The following is a 22,606-nucleotide window of genomic DNA, read 5'->3' as shown; positions in this document are numbered from 1 at the left end:
ACCTCGTGATCTGCCTGCCTCGGCCTCCCAAAATGCTGGGATTACAGGCGTGAGCCACGCCACCGCACCCAGCTGGGACACCCCCATCTCTAAGAAAAATAAATTTTAGGCCAGGTGTGGTGGCTCACGCCTGTAATCCCAGCACTTTGGGAGGCTGAAGCAGGCGGATCACGTGAGCTCAGGAGTTTGAGACCAGCCTGGACAACATGGTGAAACCCCATCTCTACTAAAAATACACAAATTAGCTGGGTATGGTGGCACACACCAGTAGTCCCAGCTACTCGAGAGGCTGAGGCACGAGAATCATTTGAACATGGGAGGCGGAGGTTGCAGTGAGCCAAGACTGTGCCACTGTAGTCCAGCCTGGGTGACAGGGTGAGACTCTGTCTCAAAAAGAAAAAAAGAAATTTTAAAAAATTAGCTGGGTGTGGTGGCGTGCACCTTTGCTCCTGGCTACTTGGGGGAGGCTGAGGTGGGAGGATTGCTTGAGCCTGGGAAGTGGTGACTACAGTGAGCCATGATCGCACCACTGCACTCCAACCTAGGCAACAGAGCAAGACCCTATCTCAGAAAAAATAAAAAAAAATTGGAATGGTGTCTGGTATGCAGCACATGATCAGGAAGCATGAGTCGTTATTACCAGTCTGGGGAGCCCACAAGGCCTTCTGCTTCCCCAGGCATGAGATCTGCCTCGCCCAGCCCGAGGGCAGGATCTGCTTACTTCAAGAACTTGCCAATGGGCGGGCAGACTTAACCCAAAATAACTTTATTATCATCTCCACTTTGATAATAAAAGCATTCTCCAAATGGAGGGCAAATGCGGCAAGTCACTGTGGGGTCTGGGCCCCCTGCACACCCTTCTGCTCCAAGGGATAAGCCCTGTGCCCACCCCAGTTGCCCACTGCCATGTCCCGCCAACCCCCCCTCCCCCCACCCAGGGCAAGCCACAGTGCAGTACAGAAGTGAAAGCCTGAGATTGACCAGACTCGGTCACCACAGGGCCTCTTCCTGACCTTGGCTGTGGGGCGGGGGGTGCACATTGCAGCTTCTTCTTGTCTCCAGGAAAGACTGAGTAATTGGGGGTCCCCCGGGGCTGGCACAGAAGCCCGGGTAGAGGCTGGGCTCGCCTGAGGTTGACGTGTAGCATTTCACTCTTCCTGAGTTTCGGGGTTCCACCTGTTCAGCTGTCACTGCTGGGGATCAGTCCTTCCCAGTTCCAGAAGCCCCCTTCTCTGGACAGCTGGGGCCCATTGAGGCTCCTCCCAACTAAAGCAATTGCAGCTGCACCTTCAGCCTCAAGGCCTGGCCCCGTGGCCCTGGCTGCCCCTCTGGCTGGACACCCCAGGGTCCTGCCACGTTGCTCACCACCTCCAGCTGGTAGGTTCCAGGCCTCGGCCGCCTGCGCCCCAGCTGCAGGGAGCTGAAGCCACGGAGGTGATGCATGTGGAAGAGACCTTGCTCATTTCCACGGGCAATGACGTAGCGGACCCGGCCCTCCAGACCCTCCAGGGCCGGCCGGAGCTCCAGGATGCGCTTGGCCCGGCCCAGGTGTGAGAGGTTCAGGCCCAAGGTCAGCAGGGCCTCGGAGTCAAGGGTAGCCAGGCTCACCTGAGAAGAAAGGCCAGGTGTGTGGTCAGAGCCCACGATAATCCGGATGCGGAGTGGGTAGGGGGTCCTGGGATTGTGGCCAAGAGGAGACTTTGGCCAGTCTCTAAAGTGAAGGAAAGAGCCATAAAAAGGAATGAAATCATGTCATCTGCAGCAATGTGGATGCAGCTGGAGGCCATTATCCTAAGCTAATTAATGGAGAAACAGAAGACCAAATACGGCGTGTTCTCAGTTATAAGTGGGAGCTAAAAATTTCTTACCCGTAGACACAAAGATGGGAAGAACAGGCACTAGGTCTACTAGAGCAGGGAGAGGGGAGGGAGACAAGGGCTGAAAAATGACCTCTTGGGAGGCCGGGCGCAGTGGCTCACGCCTGTAATCCCAACATTTTGGGAGGCTGAGGCAGGTGGACCACAAGGTCAGGAGTTCAAGACCAGCCTGACCAATACGATGAAGTCCTGTCTCTGCTAAAAATACAAAAATTAGCTGGGCGTAGTGAGGGGCGCCTATAGTCCCAGCTACTTGGGAGGCTGAGGCAGGAGAATCGCTTGAACCCTGGAGGTGGAGGTTGCAATGAGCTGAGATCACACTACTGCACTCCAACCTGGGGGACAGAGCAAGACTATCTCAAAATAATAAATAAATAAATAAATAAATAAATAAATAAATAAATAAATGGAAAACTACCTATTGGGAACTATGTTCACTGCTTGGATGAGGGATCAGCAGAAGCTCAAACCTCCTCATCATCCAATATACCCATCTATTAATAACCTGTACCCTCTGAATCTAAAACGAAAAATAGGCTGGGCACAGGGGCTCATGCCTATAATCCCAGCACTTTGGGAGGCTGTGGCAGGAGCTGAGGCCAGGATTCCTTTATTTCTTTTTCTTTTTTTTGAGATGGAGTCCTGCTCTGTTGCCCAGGCTGGAGTGCAGTGACACGATCTCAGCTCACTACAACCTCTGCCTCCCAGGTTCAAGTGATTCTCCTGCCTCAGCCTCCCAAGTAGCTGGGATCACAGGTGCCTGCCATCACGCCTGGCTAATTTTTGTATTTTTAGTAGAGACGGGGTTTCGCCATGTTGGCCAGGCTGGTCTCAAACTCCTGGCCTCAAGCGATCCCCTCACCTCGGCCTCCCAAAGTGTTGGAATTACAGGCATAAGCCACCATGCCCGGCCAAGGCCAGGATTTCAAGGACAGAAGGCAACATAGTGAGACCTCATCCACCCACAAAAAGTGAAAATATTAGTGCTGGTGTGCATCTGTAGTCCCAGCTACTTGGGAGGCTGAGGCGGGAGGTCCCAGGAGTTCGAAGCAGCAGTGAGCTGTGATCACACCTCTGCACTCCAGCCTGGGTAACAGACTGAGACCCTGTCTCAAAAATATGTACATATGTTTATTAGACACCCACTGAATTCCTGGCAATCTTTGAGGCACTGGGGGTGCAGCAATGAGCAGATAAAATCCTTCCCCTCAGGGAGTTGACCTTCTAGTAAAGCAAAGCAGATAGTAAACAAATACATGGAAAATGTAAAAGTGACAAGATGTGCTATGAAAAAACCTGAAGTTGGCTGAGGGCCAAGGTGGACAGATCGCTTGAGCCCAAGAGTTCAAGACCAGCCTGAGTAACATGGTGAAACCCTGTCTCTACTAAAAATACAAAAAATTAGCCAGGTGCAGTATTGCATGCCTGTAGTCCCAGCTACTGGGGAGGCTGACGTGGGAGGATCCCTTGAGCCCAGGAGTTCAAGCTGCAGTGAGCTATGATTGCACTGCTACATTCTAGCCTGGGTGACACAGTGAGACCAGGCTCCCCCCCAAAAAAAGAAATTGATTTTAAAAATCAATAAATAGGCTGGGCGCAGTAGCTTACACCTGTAATCCCAGCACTTTGGGAGGCTAAGTTGGGTGGATCACGAGGTCAGGAGATCGAGACCATCCTGGCTAACATGGTGAAACCCCATCTCTACTAAAAATACACACAAAAAAATTAGCCAGGCAAAGTGGTGGGCGCCTGTAGTCCCAGGTACTCAGGAGGATGAGGCAGGAGAATGGCGTGAACCTGGGAGGCGGAGCTTGCAGTGAGAGGAGATCACACCACTGCACTCCAGCCTGGGCGACAGAGCAAGACTCTGTCTCAAATAAATAAATAAATAAATAAATAGGGTGGGCACGGTGACTCATGCCTTTACTTCCAGCACTTTGGGAAGCTGAGGTGGGTGGATCACTTGAGCCCAGGAGTTTGAGACCAGCCTGGGCAACACAGTGAACCCTGTCTCTACAAAAAACACAAACATTAGCTGGGCAGGCGTGGTGGTGCACGTGCCTGTGGTCTCAGCTACATGGGGGATTGAGGTGGGAGGATCGCTTGAGCCCAGGAGTTCAAGGCTGCAGTGAGCAGCAGTGAGCTATGATTGAGCCACCGCATTCCAGCCGGGGTGACAGAGTGAGACCTTGTCTCAAAAAAAAATAAAAAATAAAAATAAAAAATAAAGTGGAGGAAAATACTGCTTCCCCTGGCATCTCAAATCTGGTTCTTCCTCTGCAAGACCAGTGGTCAGCTGGATCTGTAGACTCAGTGGCATAAGGCTGAGGCTGCTTCTGAGAGGCAGGGAGACAGCCACTGTTACACACTACAGATCCCTAGTCTCAGCTAAGGGACCTTGCTCAGATCCCTGCCAGCCTGGGCCAAGGGAATCAAAGATTTGCTCTCAGAGACCCAGCAGCCAGGGGATTATTCAGATGACATTGGGACCTAGAGCCCTAAGGTCACTCAGAAGTGTCTTGGGATGGCTAGTGTTAGGAACAAGGGCCCTTCCGCAGAAGCCAGCCCCTAAAAGAATGCCAGAGCTGACGGTGAGAGAAACGGGATGCCAAGCAGGGCCAGAGAGGAGAGCGTAAAGGACCAGACAGAAGAGCCGCCTGATAGCTTCCGCTGTGCTTCCTGCATCTGGCTCTCTTTGAGAGCCCCCTGTGTGCCAATGACAAACCCTTCTTTATTTAAGCTCCTCTGAAGTGCCTTCCTGGTCTTGGCAGCTGGACAGGGCCCTGAATAAGACAGCGAGCCTCAATGGCAGGCTACCCCAGGGCTCGGTGATGTATCCAATCCCACAGAAAGTCATCTGTGTTTTCTTTGCCTTTGTTTTGGGGAGCACTGTGTTGGTTTGGCCTCATTTACATGCCGATGGAGTGTTTTGCTGTTGCATTCAAGTGAAAGTTATTCCTGTTCTCCAGCCCCTCAATTCCGGAGATCTCAGGCCTTCTTCCCATGGAATATTGTTAAGACTTATGTTCTTACCGACACCTGCTGGCAGTTAGTGGGTATTGCAGGTAAAGGCACAACACAGCCCTATTTTTGAGACAGGGTCTCAGTCTGTCACCCAGGCTGGAGTGCGGAGGTGTGATCACAGCTCACTGCCGCTTCGAACTCCTGGGTTCAAGTAATCTTCCCGCCTCAGCATCCCAAGTAGCTGGGACTACAGGCACATGCCACCACAGCTGGCTAATATTTTTACTTTTTGTAGGTGGAGGGGGTCCCACTATGTTACGCAGGCTGCTCTCAAAATCCTGGCCTTGGTTGGGCACAGTGGCTCACACCTGTAATCCTAGCAGTTTAGAAGGCTGAGGTGAGCTGATCACTTGATGCCAGGAGTTTGAGACCAGCCTGGCCAACATGGTGAAACCCCGTCTCTACTAAAAATATAAAAATTAGCCCTTCTCTGTCTTGATCTACTTGTGCCCTGGGACCCTGACAACCACTCCACTCACTCTTATTGAGTACCAAGGGGTGCCAATACAGTAGTAAATCCTACAGACACAGTTCTGCTCTTATGAAGTCTACAGAAAATACCAGTAACTATGGGATAATACATATATCCACAGTTTTTCCCAGCAAGGGGGAAAAAATAACTAGAGGGGAAAAGGGTCTTTCAGTAATACAAAGTAATACACTCACATTTTATCTAATATAGAAAGCCTCTCAAACCCAATAACCATATCCCATTTCTCACTTTGTTTTTCCCCGTAGCACTTATCATGTATCATATTTGTCATGTGTTATAAAATATGATATGTTTTACATGTTGATTTCTTGTGTGTCTCCCTTTTAGAATATTAGTCTCATGAGGGCAGGTGTTTTTGTTGTTGTTGTTGTTCGCTGTTGCTCCATTACAGTGCCCAGCAGCGGTATTCAGTAAAATCTATGGAGTGAAGAAGCTTCATCCTAAATGTCTGCAGTGAGGGTGAACTTGGGGTAATGGTTTCCATGCTCAATGATAATTGTTTGGGAAACAATGTAAAGTGATGTCTTCGGAAGGCAGAGAGGCCCAGGATGGCTGGCCACGGATGCCAAGGCTGCTTGTAAAGAGAAGTCCATGTGCCATAGCCATGGAATCTCTGAACCACCATGTTCAAGTTCCGTATCTTGGGCATGTGCCCTAACTTCTCTGAGCCTCAGTTCCTCCATCTGTAAAGTTGGGATAATAGTGGCATCTAGGCCGGGTGCAGTAGTTCATGCCTGTAATCCCAGCACTTTGGGAGGCCGAGGCGGGCGGATCACCTGAGATCAGGAGTTCGAGATCAACCTTACCAATATGGAGAAACCCTGTCTCTACTAAAAATACGAAATTAGCTGGGCATGGTGGTGCACGCCTGTAATCCCAGCTACTTGGGAGGCTGAGGCTGGAGAATCGCCTGAACTCGAGAGGCAGAGATTGTGGTCAGCTGAGATCACGCCATTGCACTCCAGCCTGGACAACAAGAGCGAGACTCCGTCTCAAAAAATAAAAAATAAATAAATAAAATAGTGGCATCTGCACCTCCCAGGGTTGTCATAAACATTGAGAGGCTGTGAACACAGAGCACTTGGAGTAACACCTGCATACAGCAGGTGTTGAATACATTTTTGGCTTTCAGATCCCTTGGGTGATGGCTGCAGGACTGACCTGTAGTCAGGGACTCTTCAGTTGAGGGGCAAGCAGCTGGCAGCTGTGGCAAAACTGCCCTCTCTGCACACCTTGATGGGGTGGCCCGAGGGGGCAGGAGGAACAGAGGCATAGGCCTGCCCTACGGCTACCGAGTGGTATGTTGAAGATCCCTGAGATTCCTAGAGACAAGGCAAGTTCAGGAACTCCAGGAGCACCTCAGGCACAAGAGCGGTACAGGGCAGATGCTGAGTGGGTATAGGTTGGGGTCCTGAGGCTCCTAAGGGGAGCCTCTGCTGGGGTCCCTAGAGAAAAGACTCGCCTCCCCAAGGCTCAGACAGGGAAGGGGCTTGGGCTTAACTTGGGCTAAGGGTTTGTGAGAACAGCCCAGAGGAGTGCACAGAAGAGCTGAGATGGGCACAGCTGTGGCACAGAGGCCACTTAGGGCCCCATTGGAACTAAATCCCAAAAGGGTCCCAAGGGAGGGATTCACCAACTAGGAAGTGAGGAGGTGACAGATTCCAGGGTGCAGGCAGGGTTGGAGGGGCCCGGGTATGTCCCCGCATCCAAGTGCCTTTATAAACGGGACCCAGAGAGAGTGTCACAGCCCAGCCAGGGTCTGTATGGAAGATGCCTGACTTGTCACCAGGAGTGAGGTAGAGTGCTCAGGAGATGTGTCCCCCAGAGACCCCCCAAGAAAAATCCCAGGGCTGAGAAAGCACAAGAAGGTCCCAAGCTGGCACATGACATGGGGAACCTGCTGGGATGTGGAGCCTGGTGCTCCTTCTTGGGAGACTGACATGACTAAGTCGGGTCCACAGCCTCTTTCCTACACTCACCTGTTCCCTGGCCAACCCCGCCCAGTGCAGCACCCATGTCACCTGGTGGTCCCTGTGGGCACTGCGTCGTGGCCGGTCCCGGGGAGCGAGGCCGTTGATCTTGCATTCGTAGCAGGCTTCAGTCGAGAGCAGCTCCTCTTTGTCCGGGGTGTCGTGGGGTCCAGGGCTGAAGCCCAGGCCGAAGACACAGTGCCTGCAACAGGATGAGCAGGGTGGGGGATTTCAGAGGTAGGCTGATGGGACCTCCCCAGCCACCTCACTCCACCCCCATCCTCTTTTCTGAGTCATGCTGCAATGCCCACGCACACATGTGCCTCTGAGCATGTGCTGGTGTGACTGTGTGCACGAGTGTGTGTGCACCACGTAAGGGCGTGCACGTGAGTCCCTTGGTTCACCTGGGCATAGGTGTGAACACAGGAGTGAGAGGACAGGCACAGGCTGGGATGGACGAATGGACATTAGCATACCCGGGGCGTGTGCGTGTGCCAACCTGTGTGTTCACATGGGGAATAACTCATGCGGGCACATGTGTGCTCGTAGGAATGTGTGAATCTCCCTGAGTGTGCCGGGGGCGGGGGGTGTGTATAATGTGAGCACTCATAGACAGCTGATGCGTGCTTCCTCACCTGTGCAAACCAGGATGTAGCAATGGCACAGTGCCCCCAGGGATGTGGGCATGCATGAGCCTGAGTGCACACTTGGACATGCACGCACACACACACACGTGTGGATGCTGGGATCTGTAAATGCACGAGGGTACCCACGCATACTGGTACGGGTGTGTGCCATGTGGACAACTACATGTTAGTGGTGTGAGCCTGTGTGTGCACAGACACAGGTGCCACTGTACCTGTGTGTCCAGGACTCTGTGCACATGTGGGTAAATGCCTGCATGCACGGGCAGAAGGAGCTCTTCTGGTAAATTCTTGGCATGCACAAAGCCCCGTGTGTGTGCGTGTGTGTGTGTGCGCGCATGCGCATGCATGGATGCTTGCAGGGCATGGAGTCTGCCTGCCCCACTCCAGCCTCTCACCCTTGCCCAGCCCGGAAGAAGCCTTGAGGACAGCCGCACAGGAAGCCACCAGGAGTGTTGGCACAGCTGTAGCTACAGGGGCCACGCCGTCCGGCGCACTCATCCACATCCTGGCAGCCCCCAAGGGTCTGATCAAAGTCAAAGCCAGAGGGGCAGACGCAGCGGAAGCCACCAAGAGTGTTGTGACAGGAGGCGCTCCCGCAGGTGGGGGGCGACAGGGCACACTCGTTCTCATCTGTGGGAGGAAAGGAGGAGGAAAGGGAGGACGCAGAGGTGGGGTGGCGCAGCCTTCTCACCCCCAGAGCCCTCCATCTGGAATGCTCTCTGTTCAGAGCCCAAGTCCAATGTCAAAGCCTCCAGCAACCTGGCAGTGAGCCCTGAGACTAGATGGGCCCCACAGCCCCGCTGCCCACAGAACCCTGTGGTTCTCCTTGACTGCATCTCTCAACACTTCCCCTAAACCCCAAAGTGTGGGATGATCTAGAACAAGCTTTCTCACCCTCAGCGCTATGGACATTTGGGGCCGGATCTTTCTCTAGGGAGGAGCCGTCCTTGCACTGTGGGACGATGAGCAGTACCCCTGGCCTCCACCTGCTTGATGCCAGGAAAACCCATTTCCCTCCAATTGTCTGTTTAGAGTTGGGAGTTTCACTCTGTTGCTCAGGCTGGAGTGCAGTGGTGCAACCATAGTGCACTGTAGCCTTGACCTCCTGGGCTCAAGGGATCCTTCTGCCTCAGCCTCCTGAGTAGCTGGGACTATAGGTGTGCACCAATATGCCTGACTAATCTTTTAACTTTTTGTAGAGATGGGGGGGGGGGGGGGTCTTTCTATGTTGCCTAGGCTGGTCTTGAACTCCTGGCCTCAAACGATCCTCCTACCTCAATATCCCACAAGAGTGAACTACCATGCTGGATCCCAGTTGTGATGACCAAAAATGTCTCCCAGACACTTCAAAATGTACTATAGGGGGTAAAATGGTCCTCTGTTGAGAACCTAGTTAGGGGTCTATTTAATTCCTGTTTCCTTTGCTGGACTGAACAACTCAAGGCAGAAATGGTTTTTCAGCTCCCTTCTGCGTCTGAGCTCAGGGTCTAGTGAAAGGCAGGTCCGTGGCAAACAATTGGGGAAAGAATGAGTGAGTCAGTACAGAGAGGAGGAGACAAGTTGAGGAAGAGTTGCCAGCAAAGGCCGATGGTCTGTGGGATCCCCAAGATCCCTAAGGGACAAGCACCTTGCCTCGGGGGGCAGGGTCATATGGTGTGGGAAGCCTGAGAAGAACTTAGCTAAAGACCCACCATGAGAGACAAAAGGAGAGGGCAGAGAAGGCAGTGCCTGTGAGGCAGTGGGAGAGCAGAGACAGCCACATCACCAAGGCCATAGGAGAGAGTGTCCAGGAGGGGCAGACTGTGGTGCCCAGAGTAGTGGNTCCTTTGCTGGACTGAACAACTCAAGGCAGAAATGGTTTTTCAGCTCCCTTCTGCGTCTGAGCTCAGGGTCTAGTGAAAGGCAGGTCCGTGGCAAACAATTGGGGAAAGAATGAGTGAGTCAGTACAGAGAGGAGGAGACAAGTTGAGGAAGAGTTGCCAGCAAAGGCCGATGGTCTGTGGGATCCCCAAGATCCCTAAGGGACAAGCACCTTGCCTTGGGGGGCAGGGTCATATGGTGTGGGAAGCCTGAGAAGAACTTAGCTAAAGACCCACCATGAGAGACAAAAGGAGAGGGCAGAGAAGGCAGTGCCTGTGAGGCAGTGGGAGAGCAGAGACAGCCACATCACCAAGGCCATAGGAGAGAGTGTCCAGGAGGGGCAGACTGTGGTGCCCAGAGTAGTGGAGGTAGAGGATGGAGGCCAAGGAGAGGTCTCGAGATAGCAAGTGGGCCGGAAAATGGTAGAGGGTGAAAGCTGCACTGTAGCGGAGGAATGAAGAGAGTAGTGAAACGGGCTGCCAGGAGGTCCTGGAGCAGCCAGAAGAAGGGGGAAGGTTGCGGGGCAGAAGGCTAGCTCTCCAAATGAAGGGCCTCTGCGACAGCTATGAGAATGATATAGCATTCACACCTCCATCACCCCTTGCAGCATCTATAGCAGACATCAGTAATCACACTCATGGCAGACATCACTAATCAATCACAGCACTCTTTCCCTGTGATCACAGAATTGCAGACTTCAGGTCTCAGAATCTGTCTCAACTGAATCCTCCAGGCCACCACGCCCTAAGGAATGAACTCAGACACTTTTCCATGCTTATTCTGCTGCACCTTGACTCCCCAACAGTGGGGAACTCACTACCTTCTGGGCTGGCCTGTTCAATCTTTATATAATTGAGCTTGTCATGACATCTTGCAGGGTAGTGTCTGTTAGTCGCCTGCTCTGAGCAGATTCTGGTGGGGGCCCAAGCTTCTTCCCAGCCCCTTCCACTCACCCACACACTGGGCCCACTGGGAGTGCTGGGTGAAACCCTGGGGGCAGCCGCAGCGGTAGCCCCCTAGCTGGTTCTGACAGCCGTGCTGGCAGCGGTGGGGTCCATCACATTCATTCACATCTGAGACATAGAGAGAGGGAGAGAGGGTTTACCAGATGGCTCTCAGGACCAACACCCCCAAACACTAGACCCCAGCCAAAGCTGGGCTGTACCTTCACAGCCATGGCCTGAGCTGTCCAGGGTGAAGCCTTGGTGGCATTCACAGCGGAAGCTGCCTGGGGTGTTGTGGCAGTGCCCGCGGGCACCACATGGGCCAGGCTGGGCTGAGCACTCATCATTGTCTGCAGAGGAGAGAGATCGGACAGGGTTGCTTGCTGGTTAAGGAACTCGTGTCAGGTGACACAATGCCAGTTCCACCACTGTGTGGTTCAGGCAAGTTCCTCTCTGTGCCTGTTTCCCACTCTGTGAAATGAGATCTGTAACAGTTCCCGACTCAAAGAATAGTCTTTGAGATCCTGCACATAAAGAATCTCATCTCCACTGCCTTGAAGCTGTGTGTCCTTGGGCAACTTACCTACCCTCTCTGTGCCTCGATGTCCTCACCTGTAACATGGAGATGATAATGTCTACCTCATTGCATTTTTTTGTGTGTGTGAGAGATAATTAAATTAACCTAATCATGTAAAAGGCTTGGGGCAGTGCCTGGTAAAAGAGTAAAAGATAAACAAAGACTCTCCCTTCTCCCATGGAAAAATGACATTGGGTTGCCTGTTGAGTTTTGTTCTCATGGAAACCTGACAATAGTGTGAGGTCAGCCGGTGCTATGGACTGAATGTTTGTGTCTCCAAAATCCTATGTTGAAGCCCCAACCCCCAGTGGGATGGTATTTGGAGATTAGGTCTTTGGGAGGTGATCACGGTTAGATAAAGTCATGAGGGTAGGGCTTTTATGATGAGAATAGTGCCCTTATAAGAAGAGATACTAGAAAGCTTGCTCTGTCTCCGCCAAGTGAGGACACAGCAAGAAGGCGGCTGTCTGCAAACCAAGAAGAGAGCCCTCACAGAACCAACCATGCTGCCACCTTGATCTTGAACTGCCCGGCCTCCAGAATTGAAAAAAATAAATCTCTGTAGTTTAAGCCACCCAGTGTATGGGTTGTCCATGTCTCTCTCTCTCTCCCTCTCTCTGTGTGTGTGTGTGTGTGTGTGTGTGTGTGTGTGTAAGCTATTGTTTTACACTGAATAGTCTGTGAACATCTTTCTATGTCTTTAAATAGTCTTACTATTCTTGGGGGCTGGTTACAGTGGCTCACGCCTGTAATCCCAGTGCTTTGGGAGGCCTAGGGAGCGGATCACCTGAAGTCAGGAGTTCGAGACCAGCCTGGCCAACATGGTGAAACCCCCATCTCTACTAAAAATACGAAAAGAAATTTAGCCAGGTGTGGTGGTACACGCCTGTAGTCCCAGCTACTAGGGAGGCTGAGGCAGGAGAATCACTTGAACCCAGGAGGTGGAGGTTGCGATGAGCTGAGATTGTGCCACTGAACTCCAGTCTGGGTGACTGACAGAGCGAGATTTCATCTCGAATATATATATACACATACATATATATTTTTTCTTACTATTCTTATTTGCATAATTTTAAATGGCCACCACATCTTCACTTGGTGTGGATTTGCTCTGCTTCATTTAACCAACTGCTAATTTTCTTTTTTTTTAGATAGGATCTCATTCTGTCTCCTGGGCTGGAGTGAAGTGGCACAATCTCAGCTCACTGCAACCTCCACCTCCCGGGCTCTGGTGATCCTCCCACCTCAGCCTCCTGGGTAGCTAGGACTACAGGTGCACAAGACCATGCCTGGCTAATTTTTGTATGTCTAGTGGGGACTACGTGGTCCACTATGTGCCCCAGGCTGGTCTCAGACTCCTGGGCTCAAGAGATCCTCCCGCCTCAGCCTCCCAAAGTGCTGGGATTACAGGTGCAAACCACTGCACCCAGCCCAGTTTTTGGATTTGAATTTGCTAAATCCTACACTTGCAGTCTATGGTATTTTGTTATGGCAGCCTGAGCTGACTAAAATGGCCAGGATGCTACGATGGTAGGAGGGCATTGGTACAATGGCCAGAGAGCATTGGTACAAAGGTAGGAGCCCATGACTGGTATATTGCATTTGAACTGGGATTTTGGGGAATGAACAACAAATTCCCGGTGGAAAACCTTGCTTTTGGCTTCTTTGAGTACAGAGATTCTTGACTCCAAGCATATATCTGTGGAGATGTAGAGTCTCTCTCGGGGCCAGGCACAGTGGCTCATGCATGTAATCCCAACACTTTGGGAGGCCAAGGTGGGCGGATCACCTCAGGCTGGGAGTTCGAGACCAGCCTGGCCAACATAGTGAAACCCCATCTCTACTAAAAATACAAAAATTAGCTGGATGTAGTGCTGCATGCCTGTAATCTCAGCTACTCGGGAGGCTGAGGCGGGAGAATCGTTTGAACCCAGGAGGCGGAGGTTGCAGTGAGCCACGATCACGCCACTGCACTCCAGCCTGGGTGACAGAGTAAGACTCTGTCTCAAAAAAAATGGAAACAAACAAACAAAAATTGAATATCTCTTGGGAACAACAGACATGGGAATATGAAGCTTCTAAGTAGGAGTGGCTCCTGCAGCTGCCCGAGCTGTCACTTGAGGGGCCACAGAGAATAGGTCTACACTCTGGCCAGAAAGAAATGTTTGGCACAGCCAGGCACTGTGGCTCATGCCTGCAATCCCAGCACTTTGGAAGGCTGAGGTGGGCAGATTGCTCGAGCCCAGGAGTTTAAGATCAGCCCGGGCAACATGGCAAAACTCTGTTTCTACCAAAAATAACAAAAAGTTGCCGGGCGTGGTGGCGCACACCTGTAGTCCTAGCTACTTGGGAGGCTGAGGCAGGAGGATCGCTTGAACCTGGGAGGTGAGATTGCAGTGAGCTGAGATTGCACCATTGCAATCTCCAGCCTGGGCAACAGAGCAAGACTCCATCTCAAAAATCAAAAACAGAAATGTCCGCCACCACCCGCAATTTCTTTCCCTTATAGCTAGCAAAGCAAACCAAGTGTCAGGCTGGCCTACTGTGGTCATGTGAGTTTGCTCTTCTATTAATAGTTTAGTCATCAGCAAACGGAAACACCCTGGGACCAAATCCAAGCCACTGTCTGTTGTATCAATAAAGTTTTATTGGCACACAGACATGGTCTTTCATTTATGTATCTCTCTGGTTGCTTTGATGCTACCACGGCAGAGTCCAATCATGGCAACAGAGACCATCTCAATTATAAAGCTGAAAATATTTACTTCTCTTGAGCCCTTTACAGATAAAGTTTGTTGACTTTTGATCAAGTTGAGCCTTACACCACCACCTGCCTGGCTGAGAATTTAAACTCTTTTCTAGTGAGAGAAGCAGTCACGTGTGAGCTTGCTCCATGGATGGTAAACATGTGATGCATGGCCCTGATCCATACAGCTGCTCACACTTCCAGTGAAAACTTTACTGGTTTTTTGTTTGTTTGTTTGTTTTTGTTTTTAATAGAGATGGGATCTCGCTATGTTGCCCAGGCTGGTATCAAACTCCTGAGCTGAAGCAATCCTCCTGCCTCAGCCTCCCAAAATGCTGGGATCACAGGTGTGAGCCATCATGCCTGGCTGAAAACTTTACTGTTGCAGAAAAAGTGAAATGCATCTTGTTTCAACAGTCTTTGTTCAAATGTTCTCTCTCTCTCTCTTTTTTTTTTTTTTTTGAGAAAAAGTCTTGCTCTGTCCCCTAGGTTGGACTGCAGTGGCATGAACATTGCTCACTGCAGCCTCAACCTCCTGGGTTCAAGAGATCCTCCCACCTCAGCCTCCTGAGTAGCTAAGACTACAGTCAGGTGTCACCACCTCTAGCTAATTTTGTATTTTTTGTAGAGATAGTCTTGCCGTGTTGCCTGGGCTGGTCTCAAACTCCTGGCCCTAAGCCATCCTCCCAAAGTGCTGGGATTACAGGTATGAGCCACAATGCCCAGCCAAATGTTCTCTTTTGGTGACACTTCACCTGATCCCTCTCTTAAAACTGAAGCCCTGGCTGGGCGCAGTGGCTCAAGCCTGTAATCCCAGCACTTTGGGAGGCCGAGACGGGTAGATCACGAGGTCAGGAGATCGAGACCATCCTGGCTAACACGGTGAAATCCCATCTCTACTAAAAAATACAAAAAACTAGCCGGGCGAGGTGATGGGCGCCTGTAGTCCCAGCTACTCGGGAGGCTGAGGCAGGAGAATGGCATAAACCTGGGAGGCAGAGCTTGCAGTGAGCTGAGATCCGGCCACTGCACTCCAGCCTGGGTGACAGAGCAAGACTCTGTCTCAGGAAAAAACAAAAAAAAAACCAACTGAAGCCCTTTCAGGAGGCTGAGGTGGGAGGATCACTTGACACCAGGAGTTTCAGGCTTCAGTGTGCTATGATCACATTTGTGAATAGCCACTGTACTCAAGCCCAGGCAACAGAGTCATTAAGAGACTCCATCTCTAAGAAACAAAAAACAAAAACAAAAACAAAATCCAGGTGTGGTGAGCCTGTAGTCCCAAGTACTAGGGAAGCTGAAGTGGGAGGATTGCTTGAGCCCAGGAACTTGAGGTTTCAGTGAGCTGTGATCATATCACATATTCCAGCTTGGGTGACAGAGCAAGACTCCATTTCTATAACAAACAAACAAACAAACAACACAACCAAAACCCAACAACAACAAATCTCTCCCTGCCTCCCAAAACAACCCTGTGGCCCTCTCCTTCCTTCCTGAACTCCTGCTTTTATTTTTTCTTTCTTTCATGACACACATCACCTTTGAGCACACTATTCTGTTAATTTTTTGTTTGTTTGTTTGTTTTTGAGACAGAGTCTTGCTGTGTCCCCGAGGCTGGAGTGCAGTGGCACAATCTTGACTCACTGCAACCTCCACCTCCCAGGTTCAAGTGATTCTCTTGCCTCAGCCTCCTGAGTAGTTGGGATTACAGGCGTCCGCCACCACGCCCAGCTAATTTTTGTATTTTTAGTAGACGTGGGGTTTTGTCATGTTGGCCAGGCTGGTCTCGAATTTCTGTCCTCAAGTGATCTGCCAGCCTCAGCCTCCCAAAGTGATGGGGTTACAGGCATGAGATACCACACCCAGCCACACCATTCTGTTAATTTCTTGTTGTCTGCTTCTAGTCTGATTCTGTGCCAGAAGGAAAGTTCCATGATGAAAGAGTCCTGCCTCTTATGTTTGTTGCTGTACCCCCAGGGTCTATAACAGGGCCGGACAAACCATTTCTGTTTCTGTAACAGGCTCTGTCCCAAGACTCTTCTCTGCCAATATAGTGCAAAAGCAGCCACAGGTGATTGTAAGCAAGTGGGCTTGGCTGTGTGTCAATAAAACTTTATTAACAAAAGCAAGCAGGGGGTCGGGCTTGGCTGGCAGGCTGGAGTTTGCCACCCTTTGGTCTGGAGCACTGCCTGGTACACAGTAGGTGCTGTCTGGGCAGATTAGTTGGAGCATGAATGGCACCACCCTTGACTAGGCTCTGCCTTTGGGGAAGATTGGGTTCCCTGGGAGCCACAAGACACTAAGAAACAATGATGGTAGCAGATGCTTTTGTGACTTTAGCTGTGGAACTGATTTCCTCTTGGGACTATGTGAGACCTGGGATTTCAGGAGCACTCTGGGGAGGCTCTGGGAGGGAGACCCAGCAGGCACTTGTCAGGGGGAAGGCAAGGTGCCATAAGCCAAGGCCAGAGGGCCTCTCTCCTCCCAAAGGAGAGGAAGGAGGTTCTAGATGCCTCCAGGAAGCAAGCACTGAGGAAGTAAGGACTTTGTTCTGATCACCCCCACGTTCCCAATGTCCAGTACATGTTGGGTGCTTTTTTTTTTTTTTTTTTTTTTTTTTTTTTTTTTTTGGAGACAGAGTTTCGTTCTTGTTTGCCCAGTCTGGAGTGCAGTGGCGTGATCTTGGCTCACCACAACTCTGCCTCCTGGGTTCAAGCCCGATTCTCCCTGCCTCAGCCTCTCAAGTAGGTGGTTACAGGCACCTGCCACACATTCAGGCTTTTTTTTTATTTTTTGTATTTTGTAGTAGAGACGGGGTTTGCAGCTTTCACCATATTGGCCAGGCTGGTCTTGAACTCCTGACCTCAGGTGATCCGCCCGCCTCGGCTTTCCAAAGTTCTGGGATTATAGGTATGAGCCACTGCGCCCGGCCAACTTGATATTTTCTTGGTGAGCAAAATAACTAAGGCTGGGGTTGTGCATCACCTCCCGGTGGGGGGCAAGGGTCACTCACCGAAGCAGGCCTGGTGGCGCTGGGTGAAGCCGGGCGGACAGCGGCAGGTGAAGGCGCCCACAGTGTTGACACAGAGGAACTGACAGTTGTGCTGCCGGGAGGTGCATTCATCCAGGTCTGCAGCACAGATAGTCCAGCAGGCTCAGGGCAGGGCCCAGTCGGGGGTTAGGGGCTTCCCAGGGGCTGCCCTTGCCACCTCCAGGCAGAGGGATGACAAGAGAAAGATCCCAGAGATGGTGCCTGACTCCATGCAGATGGGAGGGGGTGAGATTGCAGGGGACAGGAGCAGGGCCCTAGAGTGCATGCAGTGGCGGGAGTGGGGAAGAGTTGAAAGGACATCACCTTTGCAGGTTCGGCTGTCCTCCTCCAGCAGGTAGCCTCGGGGACAGCTGCACAGGAAACTGCCCTTCGTGTTTTTGCAGAGGAAGGTACACGGCTTGGGGACCCGGCTGCACTCGTCCACATCTAGGGAAGGACAGCAGGGTGTGATGGGGCGGGGTTAGACAGACATTCCCTGGGGGTGTTCAGGGACTGGGGTCTCCACCCAGACCCGCACCATCCAGAATCTGTGGACTTACACAGGAATTAACACTTTTTCTGCAAAAAGCCAGATGGTAAACACATTTGGTTTTGCAGGCCACGTCGTCTCGGACACAACTACTCCATGTGGCCTTTGTACCAGCAAAGCAGCCACTGAGGGTAAGCAGACAAATGTGTATGGCTGTGTGCTAATAAAACTTTATTGACAAGAACAATTGGAGGGCCAGATTTGACCCTCGGGCTGGGGTTTGCCTCCTGCTGACTTAGATGTACACTTACTACAAAACGTAACTGAAAAATCTCAGGATGTGCAAAATAAAAGGAAGAAACAACAGCAGGAAAGTGGCCCAAATGGGGTAGGGGTGGGAGAAGGAAAGGATGCTCCCTCCCTCCCTCCCTTCCTTCCTTCCTTCCTCTCTTTCTTTCTTGAGACAGACTCTCGCTGCATCACCCAGGCTGGAATACAATGGCGCAATCTCGGCTCACTGCAACCTCCGCGTCCCATGTTCAAACAATTCTCCTGCCTCAGCCTCCCGAGCAGCTGGCATTACTGGCACATACTACCACACCTGGCTAATTTTTTTCTTTTTCTTTTTTTTTTTAGTAGAGATGGTTTCACAATGTTAGTCAGGCTGGTCTCAAACTCCTGGCCTCAAGTGATCCTCCTGCCTCAGCCTCCCAAAATGTGCTGGGATTACAGGCATAAGCCACCTCACCTGGCCTTCCTTCCCTTCCTTCCTCTCTTTTCTTTTCTCTTCTCTTCTCTTTTCTTCTTTCTTTCTTTCTTTTCTTTCTTTTTCTTTCTTTCTTTTTCTTTCTTTCTTTCTTTCTTTCTTTCTTTCTTTCTTTCTTTCTTTCTTTCTTTCCTTTCTTTCTTTCTTTTTCTTTTCCTTTCTTTCTCTTCTTTTTTCTCTCTCCCCTCCCCTCCTCTCCCCTTCCCTTCCCTTCTTTTTCTCTTTCTCCCTTTCTTCCTTTCTCTTTCTTTCTCTCTTTCTTTCTTGACAGAGTCTCACTCTGTTGCCCAGGCTACAGTGCAGTGGCATGATCTCAGCTCACTACAACCTCTACTTCCCAGGTTCAAACGATTCTCCTGCGTCAGCCTCCCAAGTAGCTGGGATTATAGGCGTGCACAAGCACGTGCAACTAATTTTTGTATTTTTAGTACAGATGGGGTTTCACCATCTTGGCCAGGCTGGTCTTGAAATACTGGCTTCAAATGATGTGCCCACCTTGACCTCCCAAAGTGCTGGGATTATAAGCATGAGCTACCATGCGTGGCCGGTTTTTTTTTTTTTTTTTTGAGACAGAGTCTCGCTCTGTCGCCCAGGCTGGAGAACACTGGCATGATCTCGGCTCACTGCAACCTCCACCGCTCCAGGTTTAAGCAATTCTCTGCCTCAGCCTCCAGAGTAGCTGGGATTATGGGATTACCGGTGCGTGCCACCACGCCCGGCCAATTTTTTTGCATTTTCACTGGAGACAGAGTTTCACCATCTTGGCCAGGCTGGTCTTGAACTCCTGACCTCGTGATCCACCCGCCTCGGCCTCCCAAAGTGCTGGGATCACAGGCATGAGCCACCGCGCCCGGCCTTCTTTTTCATTTTTTAAGAGACAGGGTCTCTGTCACCCAGGTTGGACTGCAGTGGCGCAATCATAGCTCACGGAAGCCTCAGACTCCTGAGCTCAAGCAGCCTCCCAGGTATCGGGGGCTACAGGCGCATGTCAGACTACAGGCCACCATTCCTGGCTAACTTTTTTTAGTGATGGGGTCTTGCTATGTTGCCCAGGCTAGTCTGAAACTCCTGGCCTCAAGTGATCCTCCCACCTCGACCTCCCAAAATACTGGGATTACAGTAGTGGGCCATTGCACCTGGCCCTCAGTTGTCTGTATGGTTCGGGCACCACTTCGTAAATGAAACCCTAACATTGCAAACTGCAAAGTCTCAGGGAAGTTGTGGTCAGGGGCTGTGTAGGAGGTGGCCGGGCTGGGCCAAGGGTACAGGTGCAGAGGGCTGGGCTCACCCAGGCAGGTGGTAGCAGTAGCATCTGGTGTGTACCCGGCCTGACAGTGGCAGCGGAAGGAGCCGAGGCTGTTGATGCACTCTCCATGAGCACACAGGTGAGCAAGCATACGGCATTCATCTACATCTGGGGAAAAGCAGGGTGCAAATGGGGCTGGCTGGCCACCTTGGGCCATCGATGTCTCCTTCTCTCTGGCCGGCAGCCATCTCCTCGGAGGAAAGTCCAGCCTGCCTTCCACACCCGCCACTGTACCCCAGCCCACGTGGACCCCATCCTCAGGCTGCGGATGACACCTGAGCCCGCAGGACAAGCCCATGAAGCTTCTAGGGAGGGGGAGACACACCCACCTGCCCCGGCCTCAACAGCGACACCTCCTCAGTGCACCAACATGCACAACAGAGACACACAGTGCATGCAACATGACACAACAGCCACACACCCAGACGCTCCTGCAGAAACACGGGAACACACACCCACACTCAGGGACTCCCGTTCTCCCCCCAGACACACCCCCAGAAAGCCATTTCCTCCCCAGTCCTATTGATGTCACTGCTGGTCACATGGATAACCCATCTCACTCTCAGTGACACACTCAGTGAGACACGCTGATGTCCTCACACTGGCTCACACGCAGACACTCATACACCTGCCCTTGTACACTCACCCAAGCCCACAACACACAGGCCGCTGGCTCCCTCTCACTGCCTTCTACTTCACAGGTGAACACAGTGTATACTTCCCGCCCAGCTGACACACACAGACACACACCGGCTCCCATGCAGTCCGGAACGAGCTCTCACTTACAAAGAACACACAGTGGGACAGGCGTGGTAGCTCACGCCTGTAATCCCAGCATTTTGGGAGGCTAAGGTGGGTGAATCACTTAAGGCCAGGAGTTCGAGACCAGCCTGGCCAACATGGCCAACCTCTCCCACAGCCAGTAAAGATGAGGTTTTGCCATGTTGGCCAGGCTGGGGGCACAATCTCGGCTCACTGCAAGCTCTGCCTCCAGGGTTCGTGCCATTCTCCGGCCTCAGCCTCCCAAGTAGCTGGGACTACAGGCGCCCGCCACTACATCCAGCTAATTTTTTTGTATTTTTAGTAGAGACGGGGTTTCACCATGTTGACCAGGGTGGTCTTGAACTCCAGACTTCAGGTGATCCGCCCGCCTCAGCCTCCCAAAGTGCTGGGATTACAAGCGTGAGCCACTGTGCCCGGCCTATTTTGTTTTTGCTTTTGGAGACAAAGTCTTGCTCTGTCGCCCAGGCTGGAGTGCAGTAGCACTATCTTAGCTCATTGCAGCACCAAATTCCTGGGGTTAAGCTTAAGCAATCCTCCAGCTTCAGCCTCCCAAAGTGCTGGGATGACAGGTTTGCCACTGGGAGGCCGAGGTTGCAGTGAGCTGAGATTGAATCACTGTACTCCAGCCTGGGCAACAGAGCAAGACCCTGTCTCAGAACACACACACACACACACACACACACACACACCGATTCACACACCTGCTCCCTCAACCCCCAGAGTTCTTCCACGCATATGGAGCACATGTACTGGTTCTCATATCTACTAGCACACAGACACACACACACACACACACACACGTGCGCACACACACACACACACCGACTCACACACCTGCTCCCTCAACCCCCCGAGTTCTTCCACGCATATGGAGCACATGTACTGGTTCTCATATCTGCTAGCACAAAGACACACACACACACACACGCACACACAGAGTGGCTCACACATTCTAGCACCTGCTGCAGTACAGACGCATGACCCTGAGCAAATTCCCCCGCCTCTTGGCTCCCTGAGGGTCCTGAGGGCATGGGCACCCACCTCGGCCCTCAGCGGTGTAGCCTGAGCCATGGGGGCACAGCTTCCTGTAGGCGGAGGTGCCAGGCAGGGGACAGAGCTCGCAGCGGGGCCCCCAGCCCCGACCACCCCCACAGCAGCACTCCGCCCTGGTGACAGCCTCGCTGCTGCTGGACAGAGCCTGGCACATAGCCTGCAGCACCTCGGCAAAGCAGGGCCCCTGCCGGATGTCTGCGGAGAACAACAGGAAAGCCAAGGGTCACTCCAGGAGGCTGGTTTGGGGGCAAAGACTGATCTTACTTTGGGGCAAGCTGTTCTTTGGGGATGTTGGAAATAGGCGTGTCCAGGAGGGAGCTAGATACACAGGACAGATGGCTGGGGTTAGTTCCCAGGAAGTGGGAGATCTGGGGAAGGTTGGTTCCAGGGTGTGGCGCTAGTGAGGTTGGAGGAGGCATGGAGAAGGCCTCCCACTCTTCCAGGATTTAACAGAAGGGACAGAGGGAAGAGGGACAGCGGGGGAGCACTGGACATGTGTGTCCAGATTAGCTCAGCAACTCCCTGGGTGGCCCCTCAGTGCCTCAGGTCCCTTGGGCAGCTCCCAGGCAGTGGGAGGGACAGGCAGTGGGGGGAGCAGCCAGTGGGAGGGATAGGCAGTAGGAGGGACAGGTAGTGGGAGGGACAGGCAGTGGGGGGAACAGGCAGTGGGAGGGACAGGCAGTGGGAGGGACAGGTAGTGGGAGGGACAGGTAGTGGGAGGGACAGGCAGTGGGGGGACAGGCAGCGGGAGGGTCAGGCAGCGGGGGAGACAGGCAGTGGGAGGGACAGGCAGTAGGAGGGACAGGCTGTGGGGGGACAGGGAATGCGGGAGACAGGCAGTGGGAGGGACAGGCGGTGGGAGGGACAGGCAGTGAGAGGGACAGGCAGTGGGGGAGACAAGCAGTGGGAGGAACAGGCAGTGGCAGGGACAGGCAGTGGCAGGGACAGGCAGTAGAGGAGACAGGCAGTGGGAGGGACTGACAGTGGGGGGCACAGGCAGTGGGGGGAACAGGCAGTGGGAGGGACAGGCAGTGGGAGG

General features: G+C 52.2%; 1 protein-coding gene across 1 annotated transcript in view; it reads right to left on the bottom strand.

The window, feature by feature from the left end:
- Positions 1-1,035: 1,035 nt before the first annotated feature.
- The window catches only part of FBN3 (fibrillin 3), a 95,437-nt gene continuing 73,866 nt past the window's right edge, over positions 1,036-22,606 (bottom strand). The window contains exons 55-63 of the mRNA XM_017880040.1: positions 21,556-21,762; positions 19,714-19,839; positions 17,494-17,616; positions 17,152-17,268; positions 11,037-11,165; positions 10,825-10,944; positions 8,407-8,641; positions 7,374-7,566; positions 1,036-1,608 (exon numbers count right to left, since the gene is read on the bottom strand). Coding sequence (XP_017735529.1) covers positions 1,267-1,608; positions 7,374-7,566; positions 8,407-8,641; positions 10,825-10,944; positions 11,037-11,165; positions 17,152-17,268; positions 17,494-17,616; positions 19,714-19,839; positions 21,556-21,762 — 1,592 coding nt within the window. The 3' untranslated portion in view covers positions 1,036-1,266. The remainder of the gene's footprint in view (positions 1,609-7,373; positions 7,567-8,406; positions 8,642-10,824; positions 10,945-11,036; positions 11,166-17,151; positions 17,269-17,493; positions 17,617-19,713; positions 19,840-21,555; positions 21,763-22,606) is intronic.

The sequence above is a fragment of the Rhinopithecus bieti genome, unplaced genomic scaffold (genome assembly GCF_001698545.2).
Source record: "Rhinopithecus bieti isolate Rb0 unplaced genomic scaffold, ASM169854v2 scaffold_10589, whole genome shotgun sequence".
NCBI classification, from domain to species: domain Eukaryota; kingdom Metazoa; phylum Chordata; class Mammalia; order Primates; family Cercopithecidae; genus Rhinopithecus; species Rhinopithecus bieti.
This window is presented reverse-complemented; position numbering and strand designations above follow the sequence as displayed.